The sequence below is a fragment of the Onychomys torridus genome, chromosome 4, assembly GCF_903995425.1.
Source record: "Onychomys torridus chromosome 4, mOncTor1.1, whole genome shotgun sequence".
In the NCBI taxonomy this organism is placed as follows: domain Eukaryota; kingdom Metazoa; phylum Chordata; class Mammalia; order Rodentia; family Cricetidae; genus Onychomys; species Onychomys torridus.
Window position 1 is genome coordinate 118306847 of NC_050446.1, and position 26829 is coordinate 118333675.

Here is a 26829-nt window from a genome sequence, read left to right on the forward strand (position 1 = left end):
GCCTGCCACCATGATTGCTGCCATGATGATAGGGGACTAAGTCCCTGAAACTGTAAGCAAGCCCTCAATTAGATACTTTCTTCTACAAGAGTTACCTTGGTCATGGAGTCTCTTCATGGCAATAGAACATGATTAAGACACCCATGAGATCCACAAGACGCGGCCATCTACCTTCTTGAAGAAGAGCTGCCTTGTGTGTTTCAGCTGGTTGCAGAAGCATAGTCAGCTCTCATCAAAGGCGGCAGATGAACCACCCTACCGAGCCCAGCACAACCCTCAACATGAGAAAATGACAAAGGTCTCAGAGCGGAAGCTGGCAGCCTCCCTGGCTCTTCCTGCAGCAGCAGCAGCACACAAAGCATCCTAGGCCAACAGCAAAATCTCCATCAGAGACCTCTTCCTAGGAGCAAGACCCCGGCCTGCCACATGAGTGAGATCAGAAATGTGGGAGGGTTACTCTCCCCTGGAGTGGCTCTCAACCAATGGCTGACAAAGCCGGGGTTCACCCAGCACCCTCGCAGCTCAGGTGGGTTAACAAAGACAAGGGGTCTCTGTTGGCTCCAGAGCTCCTCTTGTCCACAGTGGGGATTCTCTGGCCATGTCCTCTGCCTCCCCATGTCTCTTGTGTCTACTTCTTTCCAGCAGGTCTTAGACTATCTCTTAAACTACCGGCTCTAGACTGTTCCACAAAATCCCTACATTGCCAAATACGACAAAGGACACACCTAACTCACACCTGTGATCCATGTCTGTACCCCCAGCTTGCCACTGTTCTGTGCTTCTCACGTGCCCAGGGACAGCATCTCCACTCCCCGCTGTGCGAGACAGGATCCTGAGTTCCCCCCACAACCTCCACTTCCAAAACAGTCAATGGATGGTGACTCCCCGGGGTGTTTTAAAGATAGATGTAATGAGGTGATGGAGTGGGAATCCCTGTGGGGCTTAGCCTAGGCATGCTCCAAGCATGGTAGTCAGTAGGTAGGGAAGCCAGGGATCAAAGAGGTTAGGTAGTCAGTCTGAGGTGACTAGCTGGTCGTGCATTTCCGATTGTATGAGCCAGCTCTGATCCCTTCCACCTGGAGGCCTTCGGAGAGACCACATGGACAGTGGAGCAGAAAGGCCTGAGTTGAGGGGTCTGCTAGATGTGGATGGAGATGCACCCTGGTTTACGGATGGGGAGGCAGGGGCCCAGCGAAGGCAGTAGTGCACAGAGCTGGAGGTCATCGGGGGTGGAAGGGACATTGCTTCCCAGCTTACAGACAAGTCCCTTGCAGGAACCTCTAGTCCCAGAGGCCAAGCCTGATATCTTGGTGCCAGTGCCCAGAGTCTCAGGGACAGTTTGGAAGGGGATCGAGGCTCACCTGTTTCTGTTCTTCTCCCAGGCTATCCCACATGGAGGCCACTATTTTGGAGACATCCCCAAAAGTGGCACTGGGATTTTGCCCCTTGATGGCGGCTTGGGTGTCTCTGAAGAAGAGAGCGTAGGCCGACACAGGCTTCTGTGGCTCATTGGGGTCTTTCTTCTTCTTCTTCTTTGGGTTCTTCGCCTTTTTACCTGGGTCTGCTGAGGGTCTCTTCTCGCCCGAGACCTGCCAGATGAGAGGAGTCAGTAAATTGAAGGAGTCAAGGGCCTCCTAGTCCAAGAACTCTAGCTAACCTCAGGTCAAGCTAGGCTTTCTCAGCAGCTTACCTCAGACCCACCCAGCCCTGTTCTCTCTCAAGCACAGAAAGGGCTTCCCCACCAGAGATCCATACCCAGGCAGCTTGGCCAACACTGTCATGCATTTGGAGGAGGGTGGCAACAGACGCATACACACAGGTAGACATACATGAACACATGGACCAGACAACAGATAGATGGGTACATACATATATACACATAGATGGAAACAGACACATGCACATAGATGTAGAGATACAGGGAAACAGACACAGACAAACAGAATAGCACACAACTACACATACAGACACAGATCTCAGGACAGAGGAACCCACAGGCATACAGAGATAGAAAGACAGACAGATGCCCATGCACCCTTGGTAGCAGCCTGAGGTGTAGGTTTAACTTTTTAGGGAGAACCAGCATGTGTGTCCATTCAGAGAACCTTGAAAGTCCCTGGAGACCGTCGAGCCAAGAACACTAACTTGGCGGTGAGGCTGGCCAGTGCCCGAGACGGCCATAAAATCAGCACTCAAGGACTTTCTACTCCCCCTATGGACAGAAGCCATTTATCATTCTATCACTTCGAAATCTAAACAAAGCCCTTTTCTGTTCCCTGCCGTGTTAACATTTATCTTTGCAGACTTTCAGAGTCTCCTGACCAACACTGAATAATGAGAGAGGCCCAAAGCTAGGCACGGTGGTGAATGCCTGTAATCTTTGTAGTCAGGAGGCTGAGGCAGGAGGATTGAGAGATTAAGGCCAGGAAGGGCAGCATAAAGGACCTCCCATCTCACAAAATGAAAATAAGAAACCAAGGGTCCATTCTCCTAGACAATGAAGTGGTCTTCTGTGTACCTGTTAGACCCTTGTATCTGCAAGAATGAGGTCCAGCCGCTGGGGGCCTGTTTCCAGGGTCTAACTCCATGTTTTTCTCAGTTATTCTGCCCCTCCTCATCATGATCATAAGTAATATCCAACTAATGCCTCTGATTATAAAGGGTTGGCCACCTTCACTGCACTTCAGCTATGATTATAGACAATGGTTTCCCCCTAGGACTCTGGTGTTGGGAAGGGCGAGGGTAACATGGCTGCTGCCCAGTCAGAGGACTCCCCTGAACAGACTCTAGGGCCATAGTCTCAAACACACTTGACTTAGGGTTTCCAGGATGAGGAGGCGTTGGGATTTCTTTCATAGACCCCAGCTGTTCTCTCTGGGGACTCTTAGGCTGACGAGGTACTGTGGCCTTTGAACCAAGGCCTGGATCCTAAGTGAGGTCTGTGTTTCTGCATGCCAACAAGATGAAGGCAGCATGATCAGCAAATAGCAAGTTCTGGGCCAGTGGATAGACTCAGACCTCATGCCCGAGAGGCCGGGTATCTGGCAGGGCCTGTGGCAATGCAGGTGCTATTATATTCCAAGTGTCCCTGGGGTGAGGACTGAAAACAAGTCTCTTTGTGTATGTGTGTGTGAGTGTACATGCATGTGCATACATGTGGGTGTGGAAGACAGTAGTTCATCTCAAGTGTGGTTACTAAGGTACTGTCTACCATTTGTTTGTTTGTTTATTTATTTACTTATTTATTTATTTGATACAAGGTCTCCTATTGGCCTGGAGTGTCCCATTCAGCTAGGCTGGCTGACCAGCAAGCCCCAGGAATCTCTGTGTCCCCAGTGCTCATGTCCTTATGCTTGTACAGCAAGAACTTTCCCATTGCCTGGGTTCTGAAGGCAGGTCACTTGATTGACAGAGGCCATTGGATATGACAGGGCAGTGGTAAGGGTGCATATGCCAGGTCGCATTGCAGCCATCTGGGTATGAACTCTGGCTGTACAGCACCAATATGTTAATTAACTACTCCATGCCTCAGTTTCTCCATCTGCTAAATGGGGATAGTGAATAAATATTACCTACCATGTAGGATTGTTATGAGAACTAGAGGAAGAGTGTTTATTGTGAGCTTATAAAAACATCTGATCTGGGGTTGGGGATTTAGCTTAGTGGTAGAGCAAGGCCCTGGATTCGATCCTCAGCCGCCCCCCCCCCCAAAAAAAGTCTGATCTGTGGGCTACAGAGGGTTTTTATTGTTGTTGTTATTTGCTTGGTTTTTGTGAGATAAGATCTTACATGGCCCAAGCCAGCTTTTCTATGTAGTTAAGAACAACATTGGACTTAAAGGTGACCTTGAACTTCTGATCCCTCACCTCTACTCCCTGAGTGCTGAGATTCCGGTCCTGTACCACCACATCTAGTTTATGTGATGTGGGGAGTGAATCCAGAGCTTTGTGCCTGCTAGGAAAACACTTCACCAGTTGAGCTATATCTAGACACTGAAAGTAAAAAATAAAACAGAAACCACCCGTGAGGCTGGAGATGGAGTCTGGCAATAGAGCACTTGCCTAGCACAGGCAAGGGTTTACATTAAGTCCCCAGGATGTGTAGAAACAAAGGGAGGTAAAATGGGGGCGGGGAGAGGGAGGGAGGAAGGAAGACATGAGGGAGAGGGGTGAGGAAGAAGAAAATATCCCCAGCTGGCCTGTGATGTAGGCCAAGTTATCCTGAGAATGATGCTGGACCAGGATGAGGAGAAGTGCACAGAACCCGATCAGTTCAGGGCCTCCTGTCATGGACACTGTGGCGGGGCACTGGGCCTCTTCTGGGCCAGCATGTGCCTGAAGGAGAGGGTCTCCAGTAGATTCAGCAGCCACAGCCTGATGTCCCAAGGCCTAGTGCCATCCCTCTGACCAGGGGTCCATGCTGACTCTTGGTTTCCAACAAAGGACTAAGCCTTTCTGGTCTTTTCCAGAGAGACATAATGGCATGACCTGGCAGAGCCCTTCTCCACTGGGGAGGTACCTTGTAGCTATACCCTTCCATCTCACGCACCTTGAAATGGGCATCTGACTCCTCCTCCTGCGTGGAACTGGATGGAGAGGGGGTCGCTGACTTGCTCCCTGGGGGTGATGGGGAGCTGTGGGCAATGCCACTCCGGATGCCCATCTGGGAGATGAGCTGGGACTGGCTGAGGGCACTCATGTGGCTGGCCAGCATCGCTGGGCGGCCCAGCAGGGGCCCTGGCCGGCCTGAGTCATAAGCAGCTACCTCAGAGTGGACCATCTCCTGGATCTGAGAGAGGACAGGATGGTTGTGTTAGAAGGCTATGCCTTGCCAAACGCTGCATCTGCCTCTCAGGCTCAGAGGAGGAACTTGTGGGTGAGAGGTGGCAAGAGGCCATTTCCATGCTGGGCTGTGCTTCCCACAGGGATCTCCACAGGAGAATCTCAAGGTGGAGTTCCGTTCTCCCCAACCTCTGCATGATGCCGAGCACCTGCATTTTGCCACTCAGTTGGCATCCGCCCTAGGCAGATGGTCAGCATGCTGTTCACACAGGAGGTCAGTCCAGCTGTGAATGGATCATCTCATGACACAAGCTCAATGCTGGGCATGGCTCAGCCTTGTTCCCTGTGCTGCAATGAGCAGCCAAGAGTACAGATGCTGGAAGCCCACTTCTGAATCCTGGCCCAATCCCTTGCCAGGTGGGTGACACTGGCCAAGTGTGACCTCACTGGGACTCTTTCTTCATCTGTAAGATGTATAACCAGACTACTTTCCAGGATTTAGAATAGTGTGAACTCTTGACCCAAACAAACACAGTGTACATGCATGGTTCATCGAGGCTTATGTGAACATTCTTAGAATTATTTTTATTTCCTCTACATTTGTTATTGACTCTGATTTCTAAGGCTAAGCGCCCGCATGTTCTCAACTTTTTCTTCATTAAGGAAGCGAACAGGCTTTCTATTTTATGTGGGGTTTTAAAACCTCTTTAAAAGAATCAGATCTCGCTGGGTGGTGGTGTCACATTTTAATCCCAGTGGTGGTGGGGGTTGGGGCGGGAGCAGAGTCAGGGGGATATCTGTGAGTTCGAGGCCAGCCTGGTTTACAGAGTGAGTTCTAGGACAGCCAGAGCTGCACAGAGAAACCCTGTCTAGAAAACAGCAATAACAATAAAACAACAAGAATCAGACCTTTGTAGGCATGGTGGCACATGCTTGCCATGCCAGAAAAGCCGGAATCACACAGCGAGATCCTGTTACAGACAAATAAGATCTCAAGTTGATCCTTGCTCCTTCTCTGTTCTCGATTTAATATCTCATTTCATCTTTGTTAACCTCTCCTTATAAAGATTACTGTTGAATCTCCCCCCCCCCCCAATTTTGAGTTATATTTCCCTTTGTTTTATTGTTAATAGTGTTTAGGGACCCGGGAAACTGCTCATTGGGTGACGTGCGTGTTGTGAGAGCATGAGGACCCTGTTCAGGTCCCTAGCATGCATGTCAAAAGGGAGCATCCAGGGGCTCCTCTGTAACCCTGGCATCAGAGCTGGGAGGTGGGGAAAGGGGAAGTCTGGGGGAAAAGAGGAAGTGGAGACAGTTGAATCAATCCTGGGGTCTTGGCTGAAATTGCAAGGTCCAGGTTCAGTGAGAGACCCCATCTTAAAAATGAGAGCAAGGCTAGGGAGAGGGCTTGGTGGCACCTGTAAATGACAGGTGGACGTGGTGGCCCACCTGTAATTCCAGCCTTGAGGGCTTCAGAGCAAGCTGGCTAGCGAGATTAGCTACGTCACTGAGCAATGGGTGTGACTGAGAGACCTGTCCTCAGTGAATAAAGTAGAAGGAAAATGGAGGATAATTCCTGCCATCAAATTCAGACTTCAATATGAACACTCAAACGTGTACACTCCCAGTCACACGCAAGTGCCCACATACATGTAAACATGCATACACACACTCACACACATGAAAATGGAAAAAGAAACACAAATGAGAGGAGTAGAGAACCCGATGCTGACCTCTGGCTTCCACAGACTCACTATGCACGGAAGCCTTCAACCCACTCTCCCTGTAATTAAAAATAATATTTTAATGCTAAAAATGTCCTCGAGTGTTTCTCATAGACTTTACTGTGTAGGAATTTTTTGGATCTATTTTATGTGCGTGGGTGTTTGGCCTGCATTTGTGTCAGTGCACCGCCCGTGGGCCTGGTGCCTTCGGAGGCCAGAAGACGGTGTCAGATTCCCTGGGACTGGAGTTGTGGATGAGCTGCCACGTGAGTGCTGGGAACTGAACTTGGGCCCATGGCAAAGAGCAATAAGTGCTCTCAACTGCTGAGCCATCTCTCCAGCCCCAAAGAATATTGTGTAAGACTTTTGTTATTGATCTCTTTTATATATAGGTATTTCATTCCTTAATTTTTTCTTTGACCTAGAGTTCTAAAGATGACTCCAGCAATTTCTAAGTGGTTCATTTTGCTTCTTGTCACTTTGTCTTGGGTTTCTAATCACAGAAGTGGTAAATGTTTGCACAGTGTACCATTGTCCTTCTGAGAATTTGTTAAGGTTTTCTTTGGAACACAAATATAATTAAATTATTGCCTCTTCCAAAGTGCTTCCAGGCAAATGGTGGGCTGTGGCCATGATGCAGTAGGGTACCATCAATTCACTAGCATCGATTGTATTGCTTAGCTTCTATTCTTAAATTTGTGTCTCTAATCTCACATGAGCTTGTCTAGGTCAGGGCTTTTAAAACTTTTTTCCCACTTGTGACTCCTTATTCATCCAAGAAACATTTATATGATCCTGGGTATACAACAGAATAAAACAGGCCTACAAACCAAACACTTAACTGCTGAGAAATTGTGACGGGATTTATTTGAAACAAGTCTTTGGCACACATTTAAAGATGGAGGCAAACTTGCATACTAATGAGCTGAATGTGTTTATTTACTTTTACATGAAGAATTGAATCTTGGCTGAACTCTGGTGCTTCAGGATGGAGAACATCTTCAACATTTTTCAGAGTTGATTGGTATTTTGATTTTTATAATCATCAATGCTGAAACTGCTTCGCATAAATGCATAGCACAGAAAGGTAGAGTATGTTTAGTACCATTTCAGACACAGTTGGAGATTCTGCCCTAACCCTAAGCCAAAAATCACCAAACAACTTCTTATGAAACAGGTCAGCAACTCAAATAGCAATTAAAAAAAATCAAACATTCTATAAAAGTAGAATCCAAAGATGTACTAATTTATACTTAGATGATGAGGAAGATGGTGGGAAAATATTAAATCTTTTTTTTCCACAACAAAACCATGATTTCTTTTTACATCTTTTGTGTGTGTGTGTGTGTGTGCGCGCGTGCGCGCGCATGCCTACAGAGGTCAGAGAACAACTCTGGTCCTGGGTTATCAAGCTTGAAGGAAGGGCCTTTTATCTACTGTTTTTATTTTGAGATTTGACATGTTTATATGTATGGGTGTCCTGCCTTCATGTGTGTCTGTTTATCATGTGTGTTCAGGGCCCGTGGAGGCCCAGAAGGACTTCAGAAGAAGCAATTCTTAGAAATTCAATTCAGCAGCTTCCCTGATCCTTACTGAACCCTGACCTCCTGTCCCTTAACATTCACTGTATGTGTCACAGGTTATTTTTGATACAGACTTTTCAAATTAAGCAATTTATGACATGCTTTCTTTCTTTGGTATAGGACCACCTAGATCTATGTCAAGGGTTCAGGCAGGAGCAAATTCATCAGGAGGAAACATCTGAATGTGTCTAAAGGCATTTTCCATTCTCACAACTGGGGGCCTGCTCCTGATACCTGGTGGGTAGTGGCAAAGGATGCTGTTAAACTCTCTACAGCATGTAGGATGGCTGCCCTCTACCCTTGCCCCCCAAACAAAGACTTCTGCGTCCCCAAATGCACATGTGTTGAGGTTGAGCAACTCTACTTTCCACAGGGGATGTTTTCCCTGAGGAAAATCTCAGCTGTGCCCTGTGCATGTTTCTCAGACCTGAAGACTTTCCTTTCTCTTCTACTCTCAGGCTGTTTGGAAGAGTGTTTTGTTATCATTGTGGTCGGGCGACACGGATCCTAGAATTTTGCCTTCTGACTATGCCGAGGCTTCCATTATGCCTGGGGACAGGACCACGCCTTGCAAAATTTTCATGTAAAATTAAAATAATGTAGACTCAGGATTGAGAGTGTAGCTCTGGGGGGGTACAGTGCTTGCCCTGCATGTGTGAGGCCCAGGATTCGGTTCTATCACTGTGAAATTAAAAAAAAAAAAAAAAAAAAGTAATTGAAATCATGTTCATTCTGGCACATTTTTTAAAAAAAATCTCTCAGTGTCTATTAAAGTACTGTTTTGACATCAGCTGTGAAACTGAGAAAACTGAGCTGAAGTCTACCACCCCTCCTGTGCTCCACCGGTTCTCCAGAGCATTTGGGATGAACGAGTTTTCTTCAGGTGTGCTGATGGGAAGTCATCCAGATGTCCCAGAATGCTCTGACTTCATGAAGGCTTCTTATTCACAGAAGCATCTTTTGCTCTAATGAAAACGAATGTTTCTGCCTTCCACCCTACTCTATCAGCAGTTGTCATGGTTTCCTTACTGTTTTCTTCTCATCCTGCATCGTTTCAGATGTGCATCATGCTAACAGCATATGGGTGAATGCCGATCTGCAACCCAGCTCTCAATATATTGTGCTCCGTCTTAGTACATTCATTGCCAAAACCTGAAAAGTAGGCTTAGCAAGCGAACTTCCTTAACGTGTAGGTTTTATGATTAAGTATCAAAACATCCCCCCACCCTTTCTACCACCAATATGTACATGCTCTCTTTTCTGTGTGTGTATGTGTGTGTGTGTGTGTGTGTGTGTGTGTGTGTGTGTGTGTGAGAGAGAGAGAGAGAGAGAGAGAGAGAGAGAGAGAGAGAGAGAGAGAATGTGTGTTTCTCGTTTCTCTTAGGCAGGGTCTTACTATACAGTCTAGGAGGCTCTAAACTCTCTTTCCTCCCTCCTCAGCCTCTCAAGTGCTGGAATTATAGGTGTGCACCACTGTGCCCAGCTTTTAAGTTTTAAATAAGAAATTGATGTGATTTCCTCCAGGGCAATCTGGCTACAGCTTGTAAGGGCACACTATATTTTCCTTCCCAGCTACCTGTGGCAGAATTCTTCAAGCCCATATTCCTGACTTTGTGATGTAGTATCTCGCTGATATTTGATCAATTTAAAGGCATTTAAATTTATTATTATTATTATTATTATTATTATTATTATTATTATTATTTGCAAATACCCCACATGGGAAACATTCTAAGTCTGATCACTGGTGAGACAGAATGCTGTTCATAAGTCGGTTAGGCCACTTGAGTCTGAACTAGTGGGTGTGGACAGTAGCAGAGCTCAGCTCTTAGGAAGGCTGGGATGTCACACCAAGTCCTGGGTTCGATCCCCAGTACCTCATAAACTGGGTTTAGTGATGCTTGTCTGTAACCCCAGCACTTGGGAGATGGTGGCAGAAGGACCAGAAGTTCAAGGTCATCCTCTGCTATATATGGAGTTAATGCCCGCCTGGGCTAGAAACTCTCAGAAGCAAACCCATCCTAAAACAAAATCAACAAAACTCAATCCTTACTTAATGAGTTCACGATATCCAGCATAAAACAGTTGTACACATCGTGTAACCTAGAGATTCTCATTCTCCCACACGCATGAAACATACAATGTGTAGGAAAAATTGTGATTAGACTTTGACATGGACAGTCCTTTTGATGTTCTACTGAGCATTGTCTCCTGGACCTCAGGGTTATCTGATTCGATCTGATGTCACCTCTGGTCTTTATCAACAGTGAATGAGTATCAGGTAGAAGGTAACTAATTCTTGTCCATAAAAACACAAATGAATTTTTCTGGTAGAGATATAATTGATCCTACACTATAGAAAAGATAATTCTAACCATTGTAATATCTTACTGACTTCCTCACTAATAATCAGTTAAATACAGTTTTGATATGTTTACATGTTTTATTTGTGTGAGAGTCATAGTTTTACCCTTAGAAAATTCCACAATAAAGGTAATACAGGCCTATTAAATTCTAGAAAAATCTGGAACTAATGTAAAGGCTTAGCAGCTGAAGAACGTGAAAATGGCTTATTCACATAATAGAATTCTTCTCAAAGTGAATGACTAGAGCCACACTCAGCAGTGTGGGAGAATGGAAAAGAGTGAGCAAGGAACAAGGTGGGGCTCAGAGGACACAGGCAGCCCAGACCTTCAAGTCCGCACGGAAGATGTGCAGCATGGCTGTGATGTGGGAGAGTAAAGGCAGCAGAGTGGAGGTGGAGAGAGAGCTGAACTGGCTCCTGCAGCAGCATTTATTCTGTCAAAGCAGAGCTGATGCAGAAGGGTGATCACAGAGGCTTGTCAAAGCAGAGTGTCCAACTCAAGGATAATGGGTTCTGGGAAGTCTGGGACGCAGAAGTGGCTGGCATCCCCACGGCTGAATTGGCCATATTACACATCATGAAACATTTCACATAAGGTGATGTCAAAGACTGGGGCCCGACTCTCCAGGCTAGCTCCAGGCTCTACATTTCAGGTGCCTGACTGGACCCTTTTCCTAGAGATACATCAGATTGAGTACGAGGGAAAGAAAGCCCTGTTTCCCCTAAGTTGTCCCCAGTTCTACCAACACAGCACATGACATCATCATTTCTGCAGTTACCCAGACCACAGACAGGGGAACTAGCTTCCGTCTCGTCCTTCCCAAACACCCCTTGCGTGGCCCTGATGCACGAGCACTGTTGGGCCTTCTCCCACAGCGAGTCCGAAGTCTCTTACACACTCCTTCCCAGAACAGGGACATTTCACCCTCCTAAGACGTGATCCAGGTCCCTCTACCCTTTACTTTAAAACTGCCCACTGCCCTTTAGCACTTGGGAAGCAGAAGCAGGCTGACCTGTGAGTTCAAGCCAGTCTGGTCCTCTAGAGAGTTCCAGGCCAGCCAGGGCTACATGGGGAGACCCTCACCTCAAAACACAGAAACAAACAAGTTTTCATTTGCCTCCTTAGGTGGATCTAAATTGTCTAACAATGAACGCAGTCTGGGGGGGGGGGCAGCTCCCCAGAACTGCTCCAGGTTGTGAATATTAGACCTCAGAGTAGCGAGGGATCAGGAAGATTCCTTATCTGAGGGCTAGACTTTTTTCCATCTGGGGGAAAATAGGGAAACACACATGATTTCTGATGGTAACTTTCTCTTTTACTTCATCTTAAAAAAATCTCCTGCTCTGAAAACCTCTGTCTCCACACTGCTACATCTCTCACTCAGCACACACACACACCTCTGCCCGGCTCTCTCCACAGTTCCTTCACATTGCTCTGCACAGCCCCTTGCTCTACACTGCGGCCCCTCTCACAGCCAGACTCTGGACAATTAGATGCTCCATTTTCAGGGTCCGGCCCTTTCTCGGAACACGCGGTGAGTCACAGTTTTTCTCAGGCTAGGAAGGTAGTGCTGACTGGCCAGTGGGTAAGTAACGCTTGGCCATGCACGTAGCTCTAAGCTGGTGAGAGTTCCCAGACAGAAAGTAACAGTTGGCTGAAACTTGAGCGACTGGAGTATTGTATAGAAAGAGAATTACTGCAGGGAGTTTTGTCTACCAAAGCTGTTTCAGTTTTGACCTTGATTTAAATAAAACCTGGGAACTACTCTTTGTGTATTTTCTGCACGGGCAGCTTAGTCTGTTTGGAATTTGTTCTGAAGTCTAAAAATAGCTGTTTTTGAGACGGAGAATACTGTTATTTTTCCTGCTATGAAACATATTCTAGTATATTTTCTATTCATCAGAATTATACAGCTTAAGCAGAAATCATCTTCCTGACCATCCACAGCAGTGTGCCCAAAGATATGAAGCACACTACCAGTGGGCTGTGGAAAGAACCCCACAGCTGCTCTTTTTAGGGAGGTAAGTGGTGGCACATGAGAAAGTTACAGACAGAAAACAACTGGTTTCCACAGCCAGTGACCTCATGGACTTGGCCAAGTGGGGCTCCCCTACAGAGAGTTATTTATCTGGTAGGTTGACATGTTGAATACTAGTTATCACCTGCTGTATACTCCCATTGCCCTCTGCAAATAATCTGACAGTAAATAATGGTTTGGTGTACATACATGTGCATGGTATACAGATCCATGTGCATGCATGTGTATGTGCATGTTGGGAGGAGGTATAGAGAGTAGAGGATAACTTTAGAGGCCACTTCTCAGATGCTGTCCATCTTGTGTGTCTCTCACTGGCTAATGAGGCTAGGTGGCCAAGACTCACCTATCTCCACCTCCCCAGCTCTGGGACTATAAGCATGAGTGAGTCATTACCACATCCCAGCTTTTTTTTTTTTTTTTTAATATGGGTCCTGGGGATAGAACTCAGGTCCTCATGCCTGGAAGACAAGCTCTGCACCAATTGGACTATTGCCCCAGCTCCAATAATGACTTTTTAAACTTGAAAGCTTCTTTGAGATTTAAAAAAAATTCCCTATGATCTATATTTATGGAGGCAATATTCTTAATTTTACTGGTACTTCATAGATTCCTTTGAGCCGAGCACTTTCTACTTCTTCAGATGAGTGACATTTCTATCACACTTTATCTGATGGTTGCTTTTATTTTTCTCTGACCCTTCCATTACACACATGCTCAATCATTAGGTTCTTTCATCCTTGCCTGCATGTTGAGGTTGGAGACCGGAGGAAAACCCTGAGCTGTTGGCCTTTGCATAGGTGGTTATTTATTGCTGTATTGTGCAGTGATTTCACTAGATTTTAAAATTGAAGTGTCACTCAGTTTACCTGAACACATCTCCCCTGATTCTGAATTTTCTGTCACTTTTGGATGGTTTGTTAGGAAGAATCCTCCTGCCTTCCATTTTCCCAAGTGTGGTCCTCAGGAGGCATCCTCTTTAGACCTAGAGATTTCTACAGTCATTCAGGGGTTTTCCTCACATTCTTCATTCCTCCAGTAGAGACTCAATGGAACACTTGATTAAAAAAAATGGAAGTCAAACAGCACATCTGGATGCCTTCTGGGACGATTTTAAGCTCACTGTGGAGCTCGTTCCTGCTCTGCTCACAGAAGCGTTCTCCACAAATGCTGGTAGGCCTTTCAGGACTTCTGTGTTGGCATGGACTGAGTGCTAAACCCTAGAGAAGAGAGTCCTGCAGGCCTTTCAGTCAGTCAGGGCCACAGGCCTTTCCACAGGGACAAAACGCAGCTACAAACCACTAAGACGTGGGTGTGGCCACCAAGCATCCCAGACTTTCTAGGGCACTTCATGACTCTGTCCTAACTCCCCAAAGTGAAAAAGATGCCCTCACTTAGAGGCCTGTCGCTGGAGGCTGTCTGATGCCAAGGGCTCTGTAGTGGTCAGACCTGAGCCCCAACTCATGCTGATGTCCTCATCTCTCATGTGCTGGGGACACTGGCACCTGTCTCCTTAACTAGAAAGGCGTCACTGGCCAGATGGAAACTGCCCACCAATCTCTACACCTGCCCAGCAGCAGACCCCACTGTGGATTGACTGATGGCACAACTCCCTGGGGTCCTGAAGGCTTCTCAGGTTCTAGACATGAACTTTCAACTGTCACCAGCCTCCATCAACTATTACCCCTCCCCCAAAGCAACCCCCATCCCTCCTCTCTTGCCCCTTTCCAAGATCCTACCCTGGGTCCTTGGTGGCTCCGTGTGCAGAGACCTTTATCAGGGTGAGGGCCTGGCTTTCCCAACCTTGCTCAAGAGATGCCTAGAAACGGCATGAAGTACTCTTCTGTTCCCACAGGCAAACATATGGCCCAGCAGGAGCCACACCTGCGCCCTCTCCTTCAGGCCCAGGCAGAGGAGCAAGAGGGAGGTGGCAGCCTTGCAAACATAATTAGACTTAATAGATTCTCAGGGTTGTAGAATGCCAGGAGCTTTTCACACATGGCCGTAGTCTCCGCGGAGTATGCTCGGTGCTGAGAGCAGCCCCACAAGGGACAGCGAGAAATCACACCTCTCCTCAGCTTCTGCCAGTCCACAGAACTGAATCCCATCCTGCCTCTGCAGAGGAGACCAAGGGACTGAGCTGTCCTCAACAGACTGGGACATTGGAATATTTTTATTTTTTCCATGTAAGCTACAGACATTCCCTTTCTGTTATATTCTGTCACGAAAAGCACCAAGTCCAAAAGTTCCTTAAATTCTGAATATCATCAGAAACCAAAATGAGGCTAGAAGCCACTGGCCAGCATTTTATTTTATAATCCTTTGACAGTCCCGGGGAGCTTGTAGCAACAGACATTAGCCTAGAGCGCAGTCACAATAGGTACTTTGCCATGTTTACTGCTACATTAGTGTGCACTCACTATGTGTGTGGCCCATTGTGCAAGTGTGGGCATATGCACACCATCTATGTGCAGGAACTGTGTGTTGAGAGCTTGTGAATAACTCTTTGGTGCAAACACATTCACCTCCCAACTTTCGATGAAGCTACTGAAACTTGGGACGGAGGACTACTGTAATCAAACTACTGTCTCAGAACCACTCGTCTAGGAAAAGGGGAATTCAGAATTCCATCTGTCTGTGGCTTGGGATCCTCTGTGCCCACAGAAATCCCAGCAGCTTTGACAGGGCAGCAGGGTGACCCATGAGCCTGCCCTTCATGGTAGGGAGCTGTGTGGACCAAAAAGAGGTACTGTTCTACAGAGCAAATCATAGCGTATCCAACCCTGAGGTTTCCCTCCTCCTCTCCCGTGAACTTGCTCATAGTGTGAGTTTGAACAGGATGTTACCTGAACTAAGATGAGGTTCTGGAAATAGGGGTGAATAGCCAGGAGGGAGACAATCTTGATGATATACATAACAGTATGAAGCCTGGCTCAGGGCTGGCGCTTGACAAATAGATTGATCACATTGGTTTTTACCAGGAGCTGAGTGGTCAAATATTAAATATTTTAGGCTTCAGATGAGAGTCTGTTGTAACTGCCTAACTCAGCTGCTGTGGCAGAAAGGCAGCTATAGGTGACAGGCTAATGCATGGCTGGGGGCCATGTGCCAATAAAGCTTTATTCACAAGAAGACCGAAAGGGCCTTTAACTCCTGGCTATACGCTGTCAACTTCCTTATTAATTGGATGCCATTGACAAAAATAAAGGTGGTACCTTTACCCACCCTTCACTTGCAGCCTCCACTTGCAGGCTGAATTCTCATCCAGTCCTGGAAAGAGTTTGTTTTATCTTGGACTTTACCAATGTGGCAGTACAGTCACAGAACTGTCATTGTTCAAGGTCACTTAGTGCTGAGAGTCACTTCTAAGTCTGGGTGGCTCCTAGGCCCGTATCTTTAGATGTAACTGGAAGTGCATTCTCCTGCTCCTCACAGCAGAGCAAACACCTATTGTATAATCTCCCTGTGCTAAACCTTGCCCTGGCCACTGCTGGGGTCTAGTCTGACCTCAGGCTACAGTCTCTGACACAACCACTGTGGCTCTTGGAGGGGATGCTTTGGCATGTGGCCAATGCTACTTTGGGACCTTGAGACTCTGTTCCCAGGCTTGCTGGCTTCTAACAGCTTACTGTATTCATCTCTAGAACTGCCCCATCCCATGGCTACATCCCTTCCCAAGGAGGTTCGAAGTCAAGTGGGGTTCAAAGTTCCTTGATGAGTCCATCCAGGAGGGCCTTACTGCCCATAGCCCCCTGCTAGCCAAGATCTCCTCAGCTTAACTGCATCTATGAGGACACTTGAGCTGTCTAAAGTGACATACTCACAGATACCTAGTATTTTTAGATGTTGATATAAAGGGGTAAGGAAGTCTTAGTCTACCATCCCTTGGATCAGGATTATGGGATGTCACAACTAAACCCACAAGTCACCCATATCACCTTTCCCAGGTGCATTCCACTCTGAAATATCTGGAGGCTTTAGGAGACAAAAGTTTGAAATTTAGTCCCCTTTAACACACACACACACACACACACACACACACACACACACACACTCACACTCACACATACACACTTTCACACACACTCACTCACACACACATACACACTCTCACACACATATACTTTCACACACACTCATACACATTCACACACACATACACACACACATACACTCACACATACACACTTTCACACACACACACTCTCACACACATATACTTTCACATACACTCACACACACATACACTCACACACACACACTCACACACATACTCACACATACACACTTTCACACACTCACTCACACACACACACACTCTCACACACACATATACTTTCACATACACTCATACACACACACATACTCACACATTCACACACACACATACACTCACACATACACAATTTCACACACACTCACTCACACACACATACACACTCTCACACACATATACTTTCACATACACTCATACACTCACACACACACACACACCATACACACACACACACACCATACACACACACACACACCATACACACACACACACACACACACACACACACACACACACACACACACACACACCTAGCAGCAGAAGAAAAGAAAGCCAATAGTAAACATTCTCCAGTGCCTGCCCCTCTCCGGCAAGCTTGCTTGGCAAGTATTTCTAATAAACTTTCATGCTTGGCGGGAGATCCTTTGCAGGCTGACAAATTCCTCCTGAAATGTAGACGTCTTGTTCAGAGTTATTACCCCAGTGCACAGGTGCCCAGCTGCTATTGTAAAACCAGCAAGCATTTAATTGAAACAAACGACTATAATAATAGGACATTATCCCTGCAGGCCAAGCGCCATCATAGTTTTAATTATTGAGTTAAGAGTCTTACTAATTTATCCTTTAAAGCAACAGCCCATTCCCAGTTAGACTGATCATCTTGTTATGAATATGAAGGGACCCAGCAGGGAGGGTGTGAATCGACAGCCATTTGTCCCCTTCAGGGCTGTTTTTGTCTTTGAAGAAAGGTTTGCAAACAGGCAGCTGAGCCGCTTGGCAGGCTCCACCAAGGAGGGGAGGTTTCCGTTGTGCTTGGAAATGAGGGCCTGCCTGGCCCCAGCTTCCTCCTCTGGGATGCAGGCCCTCCTTGTAGAGCCGACTCTAGCTCTCTACTTGATCACAGCCAAGAGGCAGAGTCCTTCCTAAGCTACAGCCCCCACACCACAGCCTTAAATCCCAATGCCTGGCACCTCTCCGGTCTCCTCCCTCACTGCTCTCCCCCCACTCACCCACCCACACCTCCACTACCGATCCTTGAATATTCAAGTAGCCCCTTGCTTCTGGACTGGTTTAGATTGGGCTCATTTTTGCCCCCTGGGACTTGGGTTGACATTTTTGGTTGTTGGAAGACAGCAGCTCTAATAACAGGGAGACTTAGAATACAGAACAGCCTACCCCAGAGTCACTCACGCTGGCGTGGACAGCCCTGCGAATGAACTGTTCTTTCCCATGATGGGGAGCCCTTACCCCCCTGCATATACTCCCTTACTCTGGGGAGACTTGCTTCAAGCCTCAACCTCCCCAGGAGCCTTTTCCTGACCAAGAAACATAGTGCTGCAACCCATCTCCCAACACACTGGACAGCGGCAGAAACTCCTAGCTCCTTGGGCTGCTGTTGTCTTTTAAAGTACCTGCTAACAGTGTGTGACCTGTTTATTACTTCCTTGTTGCCCCCATATAATCTGCACGTGGTAAAAACCTTTGCTTTGTTCCCTGACTGCTGGCCAGCACCCAGCAGGGTGTGAGGATCAGTGAGGACCTCTGTTTTCCAGAGGTATGTGCCTGAGGACGGCCCTGCTTTTCTGTCTGCTCACACCCAGAGGGCTTGCTCCAGCCTTATTGTTGCAATAAACTGTTCTTTGGGTGGGTGGGGGGTTGGCAGCTCTTTGGCAGTGAGCGGTTGCACACATGACAGTCGTTTCGTCTATATGTATCATGCGCTCTGTACCAGGCACTGTGTGGAGCCATTGTGACAAGAACGGTGACACCTGCCTCCTGCAGTTAACTCCACTCCCTGCTGGGACACACCCAGAGGTGGTAAGGTGGAATAGGGTCCTGCACTGAGTGGTGGATGCTGGGAGGGAGGAGCAGGGATGGGGGAAGGAAGAGCCAGAGGGTCAGGCAAGACAGGACTGGTGGGATCTGCGCCTGAGTGCTGAGGAACTGCACGTGTGCGTAGACCAGCTTGGCTGCCAGGAATAGTAACAACAGTGAGGTGAGGAGACCTGAGACTCAGCTGGAAGGGGTGTGTCTGAGAGCCAGAGGGAGGGAAGCAGGGTGGAGACATGCAAAGGGGGCCTGGGTGGTGGCAGGAAGGACACCATCAGTGTGTCACATGGAGGAGCAGAAGAGGGAGTTTCTGGAAGAAGGGAGAGGCCAGCCTGTCTGTCAAGCATGAGAAAGATGGCACCTTTCAGTGGATTTGACAAAGCAGAGGCCACCAGGGTCCTTAATCAGGCAGCTCTATAGCCACGGGAAAACAGAAGCCCAAGTGACTTGGAGTGAAGGTCCAGCATGGTCTACGAGGCTGGTCTGGGGCTTCTGGAAGTTGTCAAGGCTGACTGACTTTGCTAAAGGGAAGTGGGGAGGTGGCACTGTGGCCTTGACTCTCTGGGCCATCTGCGTTCTCAGGCAGGTCCTTTTAATGACCCCAGACCCAGTGCTGCTGTGGCTTAGGAATGGCAGATAGGCAAGGGCACTTTGCTCGGGCATGTGAAGTCCTCTGCTCCCTAGGTAGCCTGTATGGGGCAGGACCAGCCTCTGAACCTGAGCCTTATGTCAGCTCCTCACTCCTGAGAGCAGAGGGGCTGGCTGTGTTGGCTGGCTTGACCGTGTCTCCTGGCCTGTGGTTACAGTGTTGTCCCCAAGGGTCTGGGTCTTCTCCTCACACTACAGGGAGCCAGCCCAGTTACCTGTCTTGCTTTTATTAATCTTTGTGACTTATCTTTCTGTGTCTTTGAAGAATGGGAGGGAACAGTTGAGCAGTCAGTGACTAACTGCCTCAGAACTTCTATGATCACAGAAGATGTATGAGCGTGTGTGTGTGTGTGTGTGTGTGTGTGTGTGTGTGTGTGTGTGTGTGTGATGTTCAGAGGCATTTCAAGAGGCACAGGAGCTGTGAGGACTCTGTTGCTCTCTGGGGTTACAGCAGGAATAAAGCTGGGGGAGTAGAAGGGATAAATCACTAAGGAACAGAACTCCATCCTGGGGGCACAGGGAACCTGGGAGGTATGTGAGCCAAGAATGGCCCAGGGGCCTCCTGTGCTCAGCTTCATAAGTGAGAGGTAGGGTCAAGAGACTTGAGGGACAGACTTGATGGGCAGGGATGAGCTGAGGAAGTGGAACCAGCCGGCCTTGGCCACGTGAGGTGGTAGGAAGGGGTTGATAATCGAAAACGGCCTGTCTATGCTATGACTCTTCCATGTTTCTAAATCCGAGAGCTGGTACCTCCACCTTCAACCTGGGGCTGTAAGGATGGAGGACTTCTGGAAGGATGTACCCGTGTACACAGCAGGAACCTTTTGCTTTCCCATCTGAGCAATGGGTACATCTTACTCCTTTACCTTGTCTGTCAGTCTGTCCCATTAGAACATGAGTCCCACAGGTCAGGGAGGGTTGCTTGCTTTATTCACTGCCTGGGGTTTGGGAGAGTGCCCGGGACATAGCAGGGACTCAGTATGCATCTGTAGAATGGGAGAATAAATGCCAGAGTAAATCCTAATACAGCAGGGCGCAGAAACCCCACAGGTCCTGGTCAGGATTGTGCTGCAGCAAGTACTCTACCCAGGGCTGACACCAGGAAGCAGAGGACCAGCTCTCCACCTAGAGCTAAGCTCTCCCTTTCCCTTACCCAATTAGGTTTCTCCGAGAGGCTCCTCTAGCCACATCCCATCAGCACCCCATCTCCAGCACTTCCCTGTGGAATAGGCAGTACCAGTGCAGGCTCAGTTTACCTTTCTAACCCATAATCATGTGAAAAAATTAAATGCCAGGCATGGTGGCACATACCTTTAATGCCAGCACTTGAGAGGCATAGGCAGGAGGATCTCTGAGTTTGAGGCCAGTCTGGTCTATAGAATGAGTTATAGGACAGCCAGGGCTACACAGAGAAACCCTGTCTCAGAAAACTGAAAAAACATCTTTTAAAGTGATTTTATTATTTTGTGCATGTGGGTTTTTTGTCTGCATGTCTGTCTGTCTGTGTGTATGTCATGTATGTCTGTGCACTATATGCAAAGAGTACCCATAGAGACCAGATGAGAGTACAGAATAGGGCACTGGATCGCCAGACTGGAGTTATAGATGGGTGTGAGCCACCATGTGGGTGCTGGGATTTGAACCCAAGTCCTCTGGAAGAGCAGCCAGTGCTCTTAACAGCTGAGCCATCCCTCCAGCTTCCTCCTTAGTTTCTAAGGCTCTACTCAAATGCTCTTGCCTCCAGGAAGCCCCCCAACTCTACCACCTAAACCCAGGCTCCATGATCACCCTCATGTACACAATCAAGCTTTGCAGACAATTTGTCACAGCTGTCATTGTACCTTCATTTGAGTGTGTGCATGCATGCTCAGCTGGGAATGGGGAAGGACGGCTGCTTTACTTTGGGCTTAGCCCAGGCCTGGCATACAACAGACACTCACTGAAGGTGGCAGGGTGAGTCTGGTAGGCTGGGAACTCTGAGCTCAGTGTGGCAGCTTCCCCCAGCTCCTAAGTCAGACCCGGGGATGTCACAACTGGATCCTGTCCTTGCCTCCCTTCTCCCTGGGAGCTCCTCAGTGAACACATGTGCCTCCTCACCATGGTCTGTGTGGTTCTCGCCACCAGGGACACCTCACTCACTCCAATCTACCTAGCCATTGACCCACATCAGCCAGCAGTGTCCTCTGACTTCACATCTCTGGGCTCCCTCAATCAAGGGCAGAGATGGGACCAGATCCGTCCTTAGGGAGGTTCCACTGGCTGCTCCGAGGGCATGAATGGGAGCAAAAGATACTGAGTCAGAAACCCAGCGTAAAGGCCACTGCACCTGCTGGTCCCTCACAGATGTCTGATCTGAAATGCAGGATAGTGGAGCAGGGCAGGAATGGAGGAATGGGTCAACAGAGCTGGGTGGTGGGCTCAGGGTAGGCTCTGCCCTACGCAGTGCTCCCTGGCAGGGGTGAGACCCTTATGTGAGAGGGAAGCCAAAGGAAAGACTAGGGTGATCCATCCCTTCCACCTTCACACTGAACAGTCTATATTCTAAATTAGCATATGTGCTAATTAAAACCATCTTTCCAAAGAATTTATTACCGGGTATTCTGAGCTAATTATAAATTCTCTGTGGCTGATCCTGAGCAGTCTGCTAATGCAGTGTTGAAATCTCTTTGGCCACCCTTGTTTAAATTATTCATCAGGCCCCGGCAACAGTTGTGAACTGTAATTTAAACAGTCAGCTCATGAATATTCAATCAACACAACAAACACTGCCGTGTTTTACTGCCTCGCCGCTCAATATTTTGTATCCTCGCCTATGTTTACTTGTTTTTATGAACTCTCGAGGAAAGAGGAGCGCACTGCCTGGTTAAGCTGCGCCTGAAGAGCTGGGAGTGGGAGAGAGGCAGGAGAGAGGGGAGTCCTGAAAACCTCTCTCAGAAGAGAGGTTCAGGGATGGGGCTCAGTGGCTTCACCCCCAAAGAGGATGGAGGGAGGCCCAGGCCCACAGAGGGTTAAGTCTGTCCTGAAGGCACATAGTGCGTCCCAGGCACAGGCAGGACTCCATGTTCTGGGGTGATTCCTGCTGCCTAATTGGCCACAAATTTATCAGCAGAGGAGATCTGGGGAGACCTGGCCCTTGGGACAATGCTCAGAAGGCAGGTGGAGGACATTACCTGCTCAGGCCTCCAAGGTCAGTGGCCAGATGTTGCCAGGTCAACAGGCTACCTTTAGTCCTTCAAATTCTGAGTTCCCACTCCTCCATTGCCATGTCCCTTCTCCCATCACATGCTTCAGGGTCTCCCAAGCATGAACACCTTGGATGGCTCCCCAGGAGGCTCCTCACTTATCCCCATGTCTTTCACAGGGGCAGGTGAAGGTGCAGAGGGTCACAAAGTTGTCTGTGATGTGCTGGCCTGGCTTGGGGCCTGCTAGCCCTACAGTCCCCCCTCTTCTCACTGTAGTGAGAGCCCCTCACTCCTCTTTGCACTCAGAAATGGGACAAAACAAAAACATTCCAATCATCATATTAATCTGAAAAGAATATTAATCTACAAATCCCAGTGACAGGAGGGGAACAGTGGCATCCCAGCACCGTTAGTAGAGATAAGGTATAACTGAGACACCCTGTTCTTGGGAAATCAGCATAGTAGAGCAGGTTTAAAGGAGGCATTTCCTCAGGGCTTCCCAAACCCTCAGTTGCCTTCCCTGTAAAATGGAATAATCTCAGATGGTTGTGTAAGGAATCAAACAGTGCCGATAACGTAGTATGTGGTAAACAGTATGTAAAGCAATCCTTAGATACTTTAGCTTTCCTGGTCATCCCCACCAGCCCTCCTAACGAGTTACTTGGCAATGTTTACAAAAGGTGTAATTACAAAAAGCCTTCTAGTCTGCTATCCACTCCGATTTGTTACAAACGGGTATGGTGTGCCTCTCCTGAACTGTGCACTGTGGCAGCGAACAGGAGAGATCTCTTCTTGCTCCCAGGGTGCCTGCATTCCCATGAGGAAGACCAAAGCCACCCAAGACCCACCTGCAAGTGTATTTTAGATAGCGCTAAATGCCACAGAAGAAAATAAGGCAGGGGAGATGAATGGTAAGTACCAGGTGGGGGTGGGGGCAATTTTGGAAAGGGTGGCCAGACAAGGCCTTGTATAGAAAGGGAAATTTGGGGTCCCTCTAAGATGTGCGGGAATAACAGGCATGCAGACAGTGAGGACAAGGCTGCAGACAGAGGGAACAGATGAGCAAAGAGCCTGCATCAGCACGCTGGCATGGGAAGGAGCCTTGGGGAAGATGGCAGCAGGACAGGGGAAATGGATGAGCAGGACAGGGGAACTGCCAGGGTTTCAGCCATGAACATTTAGACACTCAGAGAGATATTCAGGGATAAAACAAGTTATTGGCACATGCAGGACATTGAGAACCATAAACCCAGATGAGATGATGCTGTGCCCACGTGTAGATAAGAGGTGAGGAGCCTAAGGTCTGAGCCTGGGGGCCTCCTGTCCCCAGCATGGACCCCACAGACCATGACAGGAGAAGCAGAGCCAAACAGAAGAGTTGGTCCTGGGAGCTAATGAAGTGTTTGAACAAGGATGAGAAAGTAATTAATTGTGTCAAAGGTTGATGACCGGGCACGTGGGATGAAGGCTAAGAACTTATTGCAGAGCTTAGTAACATGGAGCCATTAAAAACCAGACGAGGGCAGTTTCAGGAGGAACTTGAATGAAAACGGGGGGGGGGGGGGGGGGCAGAATTTGAGAAAAGCCAGACAGTTATTGCAAGGCACTTTGAAGTTCCAAGCCTCCCACCCCTTCACACACACACACACACACACACACACACACACACACACACACACACGAACTGGTAAGCTGGGCTGGCCACATAGTTCAATGGCGGAGCACTTGCTTAGTGTGAGTAAGACGTAAGATGGTTAGTATCACCCATGGCCTCTACCAACTCCAGTTATGGCAAATAAAAAATATATATCTCTATGTTGGGCCTCGTGGTACAGACCTAGAACTCCAGCTACTTGGAAAGATGAGGTAGGAGTTTAGCAAGTTCAAAGCCAGCCTGGAAAACTTGACCAGATCCTGTCTCAATATAAAAAGTAGAAAGCAGAGTAGAGCTCAGTGGTGGAACACTGCTTAGCTAGTGTGAGGCTCTGCACTGATTAAAAATATCTGCAGGGCCAGTGAGATGGCTCAGAGGGTAAAGGCACTCACTACCATGCCTGACAGTCCAAGGTCAATACCCAGGTCTCACATGGTGGAAGGAGAGAACTGACTACTAGAAGTTGTCCTCTGATCTCCACATATGTGGGAATGTATGCACATACACACATAGGCACACACACACACACACACACACACACACACTAAGTACAATAAAAAAAAATCTATAATCATTGCCAAATGTCCCTGGTATATAAACTGCTCCAGTGAGGAGTCACTGAGGTAGCAGACACTCCTGTGACCCTGTCTAGATGAGGCCAAGATCCCAGCTCCAGCTACTTGGAAGGCTGGCTAGTCGGGTTCAAGCTATTCCTTCTCTAGAGAGCACCTTTCAGCCACCACCTGGTGCTGACCTCAGAACATTATTCATTCCCCAGCCTATGGCCAGGCTGGCACGGGATAGGAACAGCTGACCCCCATGCCCAAGATAAGATGGACTCCATGATGTCACCATGCTTCAGATCTCCATGTGCATAGGTCAAGGGACAGCTTGACTCTGGCTAAAAGGAACTTCTTCTCTTGATCTGACACCCTTCTCCCAGGACTCCAGTCTCCAAAGCTGCTTTCACATCTATGGAGCCCATCTTGAGCTTATACAGAGACAATAGATCAAAGTGTCAAATTCACAGGCTGGGTACACAACTCAGTGAGTAATGTGCCTGGTGTGCAAGCATGAGGACCTGAGTTTGAATCTCCAGAATCTACGTAAAGCAGATGTGGTAGCCATGTCTGCTCCTATGGAGAGATAGGAGGTAGAGAAGGGAAATCTCCAGAAGCCTGCAGGTCAGCTAGCATGATGTCTGCAGTGGCAAACAAGATGGAAGGCAGTGATGGACACCTCACTTGACCTTTGTATACAACTCTGGCACATGCACGCTTACACACACACACACACATACACACACACACATACACAAACACACACACACACACACATGCACACGCACATGCACACATCATACATACAAAGATTTGTTTAAGTCAAGTTCGTGAGGGAACTTCAAACAGTGAAATATTATGCACCCTACAAATGAGAGGGCACTGTGGTGGTGTGAATGAGAATGGCCTCTATTTGGGCATATACGTGAGTGGAACTGTTTGAGAAGGATGAGGAGGTGTGGCCTTGTTGGAGGAGGTGTGTCACTAGAAGTGAGTTTTAAGGTTTCAAAAGCCCACACCAGACGTAATCTCTCCCTCCCTCTCCCCCCCCTTCCCTGCTGTCTATGGATCAGGTTGTAAAGCTCTCAGCTACTGCTCCAGTGCCATGCCTGTCTGTTTCTCACCAAGATGATCATGAGCTAACCCTCTGAAACTGTAAGCAAGCTCCGGTTAGATGATTTTTTTTTTAAATAAGAGTTGATGCCATCACAGTGTCTCTTCACAGCCATAGAACAGAGACAAAGACAGGCACCATCTGTAACCATACCCATGGAGACACATCCATCATGCAGGACACAGAACAGCTCTGACAGGACGGACCAGGAATTATAGAAAAGGTGCCATTTGTTGGTCCCCTATGAATCTAAAATGTGAAAATGATTAAAAAGATACTTAGCAAGTGGCCAGGTTGAAAAATTATTTGTGGGTAGTGGCATAGTTTTAATAGATTTTCTTTCTTCTTTAATATTTAAAACAATGAAAACACAGCATTTTAATAAAATCCACAAAGCTATGTCTGGGGAAGAAAGAAGAAAAAGATGTAAGAATACTTCATTGCAGAATTTATAGGGTACAGCCAATGCCATACTCAGAAAAAAAATGGACTGCCGTAACCTTTATTATTAAACAATAAACAATAAAAGTAAATGAACAAAGGGATGTGAGGTTCAAATATGAAAAATTTAAACCACTACAGAAGGAGGGTGAGATTAATAAACACAAAGGGGAAAATGAATAAATTAAGAGAACGAAAAATAATAGAAATCAAACATAACTCTGATGGCCAACTCCAATAAAGAAATAAGTAGATAGATAAAACAAAGGAAAACTCACAATGGGGAGCTCTCTGGTAGAGAAGAAATCAGAAACATACCATCTTCCGGACGTGGCTGGGTTGGAAGAGTTATAAGAGCAGCAAATGATGAAACAGCACTACCCACAACCAGTGCTGCTACCCACAACCAGTGCTGCTACCCACAACCAGTGCTGCTACCCACAACCAACCAGTGCTGCTACCCACAACCAACCAGTGCTGCTACCCACAACCAGTGCTGCTACCCACAACCAGTGCTGCTACCCACAACCAACCAGTGCTGCTACCCACAACCAACCAGTGCTGCTACCCACAACCAGTGCTGCTACCCACAACCAGTGCTGCTACCCACAACCAACCAGTGCTGCTACCCACAA

General features: G+C 47.7%; 1 protein-coding gene across 9 annotated transcripts in view; it reads right to left on the reverse strand.

The window, feature by feature from the left end:
• The window catches only part of Tox2 (TOX high mobility group box family member 2), a 135724-nt gene that overhangs the window by 14298 nt on the left and 94597 nt on the right, over positions 1-26829 (reverse strand). For all 9 annotated transcript variants that reach the window (XM_036183768.1, XM_036183765.1, XM_036183772.1 and 6 more), the window contains 2 exons: positions 4549-4788; positions 1362-1589 (listed from right to left, as the gene is read on the reverse strand). In XM_036183768.1, coding sequence (XP_036039661.1) covers positions 1362-1589; positions 4549-4788 — 468 coding nt within the window. The remainder of the gene's footprint in view (positions 1-1361; positions 1590-4548; positions 4789-26829) is intronic.